At 43.8% G+C, this 9633-nt stretch overlaps 1 protein-coding gene across 1 annotated transcript; it reads left to right on the plus strand.

Annotated features, from left to right (window-relative positions):
- The first annotated feature begins 602 nt into the window (after positions 1–602).
- Positions 603–8789, plus strand: ACBD7 (acyl-CoA binding domain containing 7). Its single transcript, XM_060248441.1, has 4 exons — positions 603–743; positions 7388–7505; positions 8257–8319; positions 8423–8789. Exons 1-4 carry the CDS (start codon positions 732–734, stop codon positions 8494–8496), a joined length of 267 nt encoding a protein of 88 aa, XP_060104424.1. The 5' UTR covers positions 603–731; the 3' UTR covers positions 8497–8789.
- The last annotated feature ends 844 nt before the right edge of the window (positions 8790–9633 follow it).

Below are 9633 nucleotides of genomic sequence, written 5' to 3' on the forward strand. Positions count from 1 at the left end.
CAGACCAAAACGGCTAACGGCCTGAATTTAGCAAGTGACAAGTCCCGTTGAATTCTGGTGGACGTGGATTTATTTCTGAACAAACCTCCGTGGAGATCGGGCTACGATCTTGAGGGACAGAGGGAGGAGGAATGAATAAGGGTTAAGAGCAGTGTTCCTTCTAAGTTGAGTTAGTGTGAGCTAGTTCACATTATTTTTAGCTCAGGAAGGATGGCCCGGAGCAAGCTAATTTATGCAGCAGCTCACAAAGTAGAATTTATGCTCATAAGACTCCACAGTTTAGAGGAAGCATTGGTTAAAAGGCTAGGACGATACCGAAGGAATGCACTCGTGATACAAAGTTACATTATTTTTAAAAAACGGATCTCGTAAACTGGAGCCAGTTCACTTGCATCCAGTAGTTGCAAATAACTATTGCATCCAAATCTGCGACTAACATGCCCAACGAAGAGCTTGGCGCTGCCGCAGTTGTCCCAGATGAGCGGCTGCTAGTGCAGAACGCTTGCTGTCAATCACAAGGATGCACCGGCTCGCCGCCGGCAGCCATTGCTAGGCTAGCAAGAGCCGCTGCTGTTTTCGGGTGTTCGAGAAACCCTGGGAGTGACGTCAGAGCATCCTTGGTCCAATTAGAGCCCTGGTGCATCGTGGGCATATAAAAAGGACTACGAGGCGCCGGACCGCTCGGATTGCAAGGAGGTCGCGTTTTTCTTTCTGGTGCAACCCTGCGGAAAATGTCTCTTCAGGTGAGAAAACTTAAGGCGGGGGGAATCTGGGCTGCGGTAGGGTTTTAGCATCCAGGAGGGCGGTGCTTTTGCGCGGCTGCCGAAGAGTTAGCGCTGCGAGTTTTTCTTAACTGCGGCACCTGTCAAAGGATTTGAACGCCAAGGAGAGGGAGGTGGATTTCGGGGGAGTCATTTTATTTGCGGGGGGGAGGGTGGTTAGAAGATCGGGTGGATCCTAGACTCCAGCCTGGTCGTCTCGTTCTTTCCCAGGCAGTCGTAATTCTCTCCCTGCGTGTGTGTTTGAACTTTAACGGGGTTTTATTTATTTTTTTCTGATGCCAACTTCATGGGGCCGGCCAGCGTTTTTTCGCGCGCATTTAAAACTTGCGCAGTATGATCCTAGGCGGGTTTCTTCAGCAGAAGCTCCACTCAGCTCAGCAGGTCTTGGGCCCTTCGAGTGGCTGCTGCAGGTATTCGTACATTTTTCCTCCGGGATGAGAAGCCGCTGCAAGAGGGGAGGGCCGGCGCATTTAATTCGGGAAGAAGCTGCGTGGGGACGGGTGGCGCGCGGCTCTGGGCCTGCCCCGCAGCTGCATCGACTTTTAAAGTTTCGGCTTGGAAGGGCCACCCTTCCTTGCCTGCTTTGGCTCCTACCTCCGTGCGGAGGGTCGCCCCATTCAGACGCTGTCGCGTGTTGTTGCCTCAGAAAAACGCTGCTGCGGTTTTGTAAGCTCCCCAGCCAAAGCGGAGTGCGTGAGCGCAACGTGATCTGGCAAGAGGCAGCTACTCCTCCGGAGGGTTTCGCTGCAGTCCGATTTTCTGCACCAACAGGGTGCACGTGTGCCCGGCGGCGAGTGGCGTGCATTCACGTACTGGAAAAAGGAGTTCAAAAGTGAACATGAAGGTGGCGGGAAGAGGAGCGGCCCGCGACTATTTGCCTCAGGCTGCCCTTTCAATAAGAGCGGAAATAAGCTACGTGAGAAAGGAAAATGGTGTATAGCATTTTGGGGAAGGAGTTAATGTTTGCCCCAGAACGTGCAATAGCCTTCAGCTCCTGCTCCTGGCCCCTTGGCCGTTTGCCTTTTCAAGTAGGAGCCCGGGCAGCCTGCCTTAAATTCCAACACAACTTACTCTGCCCAAAGCTTGGTGGATCAGAGCTGGCTTGATCACATGATGCGTGACAACTGCAAGGACTCGGGGTACGTCTTTGGAGAAACAGGTGCCTTCTTCCTAAGCTGCAGGGCTCCAGGTCGCCTCTGACAATTGTCTGTAGGTTCCTCATTCTCTGCTTCTTGCAAACCTTACCCTTTCCCGCTTCTGTTGGCATCAGCTTCTGCAGAAGAGTAAGATGAGGCTGCCAGCCAGAGAGTGATGCGGGTACCGAAGGCAGCTGCATCCTCCTAATCCCTCGGGTCCATTCAGGACGCCGGTAACCTGGCATCTGGATTTAACAGCTGCCCTTGCAGTGGTTGAATCCTCCAAAGGGGAAATTGGAGAACAGAGTGTTTTGTAATCTGCTCAAGGCTTTGTAGATATTTGTGCACTGGCTGGCAGGGAGCTGGTCAAATACAAGTTCAGTTGGAATTTCTTTGTGAATTGCCACTAACACTTCGTCTGTTTTGAAAAGGATACAGCAACATAAATGTAAGAGTATGATTGAGATTTTCTAATAAGCCCCCAAAATAAAAGCATTGTGCACCAAATGGTACAATAATCAGTTATGAAGATCTTTGTGTATATTCTGCCAGCAAAGTTTGAAGCCTTCTTCTGGCTTGAGTAGCTTTTCGACCTTTGGAGGGTATGGATGCTGTTGCCTTTTAATATACCCTGTATACCATTTTGGGTGGCAGAAGGGTTATGAGTTTCAGCAGGAATTTTTAAAAGCAGGAACGCAGTTCCGGCTGGCTTGGCATCAGGGGATGTGTTCTAATATTCAAATGAGTTCCTGCTGGGCTTTTTCTGTTACAAATCCCCTGTGTGAAACAATGGTGAAGCCAGGGAGTGTTGCTTAATATGCAAATGAGTTCCTGCTGGGTTTTTTCTACAAAAAAGCCTTGCGTTTCAACTATTTAAAGAATAACATCTTAAATTTCTCTATAAATGACTACAAATCCAAGCAACTAGAGTCTAAAGGGCTCATGACCATTGAGTACAGCCCTTTGCTTGGTGTCGGAAATCCAAACTTGAGCATTCCTAACAGATGGCTATTAGCCTCTCCATGGAGGACCTCCAGCAAAGGAGAGCCTCCCACCCCGTCCCAAGCAACTGGGTCCATTCTGAAATGACTCGGACCACTAGCAGCTTCTAATACACAATTGAAAATCAAATTCTTTGCAACTGAAGACCATTTTATCAAGTCATACCCTCTGGAGCAACGGAGATCAGGTCTTTGCCCTCTTCAACCCTTCAAACATTTGAAAAGCACAGTGGTGTTTCCCCTCAATCTTTTTTTTTTGCAAGTTAAACATCAGTTTGTTTATTTTATATGCTTTATATTCCACATTTCTCCCTAGTGGGAACTCAAAGTGGCTTACAACCTCTCCCCCTTCTCTATGCATCCTTGATGCTTTCAACCTTCTACAATGATGGTGCAGGATTGTGTTTCTGTTTAATAGTAATGAGGACATGGGTTTTTGAAAATTGATTGTGGCAATTAAAAGTTATGAGGGTTTCTGCCTTATAGTTTTCTTACAGCGATATAGATTTTGTTTTAGTGCCTAGGAAGTAGGAGAACTGAAGTCAAACCATTAGTTCCAAACCAAGGCACAACTTTCTAGATCTCAAAACATCACCTTGGAAAGTATGAGGTTCTTAGCCAATGGGGATAGTAACTGTATGGAGTTTTCTGCAGTGCCCCAAGGAAGTGGCCAGGGTCCAAAGAATATTGCAGCCAGCTAGCTCCGCATGCCCAAGCGACCTGTTGGCTTAGGTATCTCAGACAGACCCTGTATCCTGCAGTGAACCACTTCTGAAACCAAGGGAATTTACACAAGCAGTTGCCAATAGGGAAATGAGAGTCTCCTGTTCAAAGCAACACCATCAAAACCCACTGGCCGTTGCTGCAGCCTTGGCTGTGCCTAGGGAAGCTCTCTGAGTCAATGCTATTATTTGAAATCAAGAGCTGAAAATTGCATATTTGTAATAAACTTTTCTAAAAATAGGCTTTAATTATTGCATACCAGCAGGTTTGGGGAAATGGCTACCTTCTCAGGAAGAATAAACTGAAATCTTATGGTGAGGTCCTTTTTATCTGTCTCTACTATATGTTAAATTATTGATTTTTATGACACTTTTCATAAAAATTAATGAAAATGTACTGAGCAACAAGGAAGAATAAACTTTCTAAAAAATGTATTTGGTGAGAAGTAGAATCAAGCTTAGTTTCATAACCAGTGGGGTCAACAAGAGATGGGGGGAGGCGTGTGATAGCATGATTGAGCCATGGCGTCATGGTCACACATACTGGGAAAGGCAAAGAATAGGTCCCAGACTTTAGAACAAGTTTGTATCTTGTCCTGGGAAACAGTGCCTGATTGTTTCGTTTCAAAGCTGTATTGTACTTGTTTCATCCTCTGTATGTCTGTGGGGAGGCAACTTATGGGGCCTTCTAGTGGTTGACAGTTGGGTGTCTCTGTGTTATTCAAAAACAAGTTGGCCAAAATCTGGATCTGGGTGTCAGCTCCCCTGTCAATTTGGAAAGCTTCATATTGAGCCAAGGGGATTATTTCTTGATGCTAAACATTGTGTTGTAATTCAGTAATGAAGCAAGATTCTGTCTTTCTCAATCAAAGTTTATCAGTGCCTTTTTTTTACTGCTGTTCATCAAGCACAACTAAAAACATGAAGCAGAAAATGTTGATGTTTTCTATTTAGTTTTATTTACAGTCTGCCTTTCTCACTGGCACTCAAGGCAGAATACATAATCAATCTGCCAATAGGATGAGGGGAGATACAATAAACAATGTTATAGGACTAGGATTTCAGATAACTGAAATGGAATGATGTAGACAGTGAGTGTGAGATAAAAACATACAGCAACAGATGAATACATACTAGTATAGTCCACAGCCCTGTTCTCTCTATTGAAACGTCTTCGTGAATCATTCTGTTATAACACAGCCCTTTTTTTATATGCTTTATTTTTAAAAATGCCCTCTTGCACAGTTTTGTTTTACAAGATAGCGTGTAGTTTACGCAGGACTTTTTTGGTAGAAAAAGCCCAGAATGGACCTATTTGCATATGAGGCCACACCCCCTGACACCAAGCAAGCCAGAACCATGTTTCTGCTCAAAAAAAGCCCTGAGTTTCCTCACTGCTATTGTGGGTGCTGAGAAAGCAGCAACAGGGCTTCTGTGTGGTAGGTTTCCCTGGCCCACTTCTCCAGCAGTGATCCTTTCAGGGTTCCAGTTTTTAAAATAATAAATAAATCAGAAACTGACTGTTATAGATGCTCAAATGTATCGTGATGATTTGGGGAAGTGTGGGGGGACCACTTTCCAACAGCAGCAGACGTACAGCAAGAAGCCTATGTGGAAAACAGCCTTATGATACATGTCAACAAAGAAGAAAGTGCCAGTTTTCATTTGAAACTATGGTACTTTTTGGAGAAGACTTTCCTCCTTGCATGTGTGTCTGTTCCCTTGTGTCATCTGCTTTCTTTCTGGAAGCCCCATCGCCCATACTTCGTCTCATGGTTGGAGGATTAAGATGGTTTAATGCTGCCTTTCGCACCCCAGGCGCATTGCTTCAGTCAAACGTGGAGTCCTCCCTTTATCACAGCAATTTTTAAATTAATTATGCATAGATCAATAAAAATAAAAGTGACCAAATACAATCTAAAATATAATAAATCCTTGTAAACATGAAGAGTATAGGATATCAAACAAAAATTTACTGACACCCATGCAAATTCCAGCTAGAACATATTGCACTGAATGATCAGTTACTGAACCAAAGTTGGAAAGAGGCCCAAATTCTTTGTGGACACTGCAGTGCAGTGGCTGAGCTTTTAGAAATTCCTGCAATTCCAGAACTTGACTGTAAGGAGCAGCCAGTGCCTGCCAGGTTAATAAGGCAGCCCAGTTCCAGAGGGCATTTGGTGGTGGAAGGTGAATTCTTCCAGCAGATTCAGCTGTAAGTTTCCTGATCTTGGGTGTTTGGAAAACTGAATGCTTTTAAATTGGTAAATCATGTATTTTCATGTTCTGGTGTTGTTACCTCAGATTATAATTTATGACTTTGCAACTTGGTTTCTCTGTTGAGCACTAGGAAATCAGTATTAAATAAACAAGACAAATTTGTTCTTTCGTGAGTTCTTTTCTTTGAATAAAAGATAGTATTTCCACTTTTTTCTGTTTCATTTTTACTTAACTATTTAGAAGCTTACAGTTGGGTTGATTGCAACTGTAGTAGGCTCTACATTTATAATATATCAGTTTCCCCCCACATAATTTATTAGTAGGGTGACTCAGTGGTAGGGGAGGGATGGTGGCTCAGTGGTAGAGCATCTGCTTGGTAAGCAGAAGGTCCTAGGTTCAGCCCCCGGCATCTCCAACTGAAAAGGGTCCAGGCAAATAGGCGTGAAAAACCTCAGCTTGGGACCCTGGAGAGCCGCTGCCAGTCTGAGTAGACAATACTGACTTTGATGGACTGAGGTTCTGATTCAGTAAAAGGCAGCTTCATATGTTCATAGGGTTCTTTAAATGCAATCTGTTTGGGTTGATATGGAGAACAAGACACAATATTTTGTCTTATCCCAAGATCAGTTGGATTAGGTTTGCATCCGAGACTGGCACATGACAGTTCCTTTATTGTAAAACTCGATAAATTTTGGATTAAACCATAATCTCCAGACTAAGGAGCTGTGTCCTGCAAGGGATCTTGTGCTGTTCCCTGGTCCACTCCAGAGCTTGGTTTTCATACTAACTGTTCCATAAGAAACTGGAGGCAGTGTTGAGCCACCTTGAATTGTACACTCTCTGACTCTGGGGAACTGTGCCCCTGTCAGAGAACACAGAGTGTACCTTGGTACAAAGCTTGGATTCTGGGCTAAAGACTTCAACGCTGGGAACCTCCATATAAGTAACTGAGGCAGCTGAATCCCTTCTGTACACCAATATAAGATTTGAACCACTCCAAATTGGATTCCAGTTGCCTCCATTACTTAATTGTTTTAGCAGTCAAAAATAAACAATGCAATTAGAAGCCCTTGGTCCAGAAACCAGGCTTTGGACCATGGCTCAGTTTCTGTCCCATTCTGTCTGGGTAATTGCACAGACCATATAGAAAGAAGCTGGTGGTCATCTACAATGCCATGCAAATGTTGAGTGGAAATATGGACATATGAAGCTGCCTTCTACTGAATCAGACCCTCGGTCCATCAAAGTCAGTATTGTCTTCTCAGACTGGCAGCGGCTCTCCAGGGTCTCAAGCTGAGGTTTTTCATGCCTACGTGCCTGGACCCTTTTCAGTTGGAGATGCCGGGGATTGAACCTGGGACCTTCTGCTTACCAAGCAGATGCTCTGCCACTGAGCCACCGTCCCTCCCCAAATAGGGGCAACCTGGAAAGCATTTAAGAAAAGCTTGGTATTTGGAAAGAATGAGCAAAATGTTTAAGAAAGTATGAGGGGGAAATGTTGATGTTTCCATTCTTTTTCTCTTCAGGCTGACTTTGAGAGTGCAGCAGAAAGCGTCAAGAAATTAAAGACCAGACCGAGTGATGATGAGCTGAGGGAGCTCTATGGACTCTACAAACAGTCTGTTGTGGGAGACATTAACATTGGTAGGTTTGTAGGCACTCCACTTTGGCTTTTGTTGAAATTATGGTATTTTTGAGAGCTCACTGGAGAACAATACGAGGACTTTATATCAGAAGTGGGGGGTGCCTCCCCCACCTCCATTTGTGACCAAAGCAGGCAGGGTAAAGGAGCTTCAGCCTCTTCCCAGTGCATTTGCAAACCAGCCAGTGCAACCACTCTTGGCTCTGTGTATTACTTATCTGGCTCCATGAAGGTTTCACGGTGGAGTCAATGGCAACTCCTCTAGGCACTTTGCAAAGTCTTCATCTTCTCCAGCAAACATGTTTCAGTTATAAAAACCAGTCAAAAATCAAGGAGAGCTAATTTTTTGCTCCCTTATTGTTATGGCAGCTAAAAGGTACTTTGCAACTAGGCTTGTAATATGGGAACATTGGTCAGATAATAGAAAGAAAACTAACTTCGCCTCAGGTAATCCATAAAGGTTAGCTAGGATAGGTTTAATTAACATAAAGAGCCAGTTTGTTGTAGTGGTTAAGTATGCAGACTCTTATCTGGGAGAACCAGGTTTGATTCCCCACTCCTCCACTTGCACCTGCTGGGATGGCCTTGGGTCAGCCATAGTTCTGGCAGAGGTTGCCCTTGAAAGGGCAGCTGCTGTGAGAGTCCTCTCAGACCCACCCACCTCACAAGGGGAGGAAGATAAAGGAGATTGTGAGCTGCTCTGATATTCGGAGCGGAGGGCAGGATATAAATCCAGTATCTTCTTTTTTTCAGAATGTCCGGGAATGCTAGACTTGAAAGGCAAAGCCAAATGGGAAGCTTGGAACCAAAAGAAAGGTGTTTTTCTTAGAATTATTATATAAACCATATTCTGATTAAAATCATTTTTGTATGCAAAGCGACTAAAGAATGGTAAAGGCTGCTTCTTCTTGCTTTACAGGTATGTCAAAGGAAAATGCCATGAAGGCTTACATTTCAAAAGCCAATGAGCTGATACAGAAATATGGAAAGTAGAGTTCTCACAATTATATTAACTCTTCAGTAGCTAACTAACAGTTTTAAGGCAAGAGCATTACTCACTTTGCAGTTGATGTAGAACTTTATTGTCAGAATTTCAACTCTATAAATTGTATCTGGGCTGTATTTGTTTAAAATAAATTTTTACTTACTACTGGTTTGACTGTAAACTATCCAATTTCTAATAAAATTTCACAGTTCAGGGCACTTAAAAGTTGAAAATTGTCAGTTTTGAAAAATGCATCTGCATAATTTTTTTTTCACTGTGATAAAATAATTCAATTCTTTAAGACTGCTGGTAATGTTTTGTTCCTAATGTCACTGTATTTTTTCATCAACTCTTTCACAGCTTCTTGGTTTTCTGTGTAGACTAGGAGCATACACGAGGCCAGGTTACAGGTCTAAAACTGAATGTTTGAAACTGTTTTTATCAACAAGGATTCTGGGGTATCTTTGTTGAGAAACTATGACTATTCATAAGCTGGAAGGGGCCATAGTTTGGAATCAACAGATAAAAGGCAGAACGGGAGACAGATCTCTGAGCTCACTGGATAGGGGAATGTTCTCTCAATGTCTGTCTTCTGCGTAAAGTCACAAGAACCACTCGTGGAACCAGAGAGCAAGACAATGGCTGCTAGTCACCCCTCCCACTTCTTCCCTTGGAGCCACAAGTTTATAAGGCTTCATATCAGGATATATCTTATTGGTCTGTCGTCAGTTCTACTAAGCACAATTCAAACCTTTCAAAGTACATTGTGTCTAGAAGGTTATCAGTGCTATACTCCCAATAGCTCTAGTCTAGAATTTTGTCCTATCATTGATGGAAGAATACATGGATACCAGGTAGGGTTGCCAACTTCCTGGAGAAAAAAATGTCCTGTCCCTTTAAAGAAGGCATTATGATATTTTGTTTACCAAATGGTGTTACCTTCTTGCCCATGAAAAACCTCACCTGCCTATTTCCATGTATTAAGTGTCTTAGAAAAGGACAGGCCATTTTTCTGCAGGCCTGTTGGCAACCCTAGAACTGGTAGTGGATGGTTGTTGTCTTGAGTGAGGGGTTCCTCTTTGGGGAAGTCCTGAGTGGGGGGTTCATCTTTGGGGTGGCCATGCATGTTCCCACAAGCTCATCAA

The sequence above is a fragment of the Heteronotia binoei genome, chromosome 10, assembly GCF_032191835.1.
Source record: "Heteronotia binoei isolate CCM8104 ecotype False Entrance Well chromosome 10, APGP_CSIRO_Hbin_v1, whole genome shotgun sequence".
In the NCBI taxonomy this organism is placed as follows: Eukaryota; Metazoa; Chordata; class Lepidosauria; order Squamata; family Gekkonidae; genus Heteronotia; species Heteronotia binoei.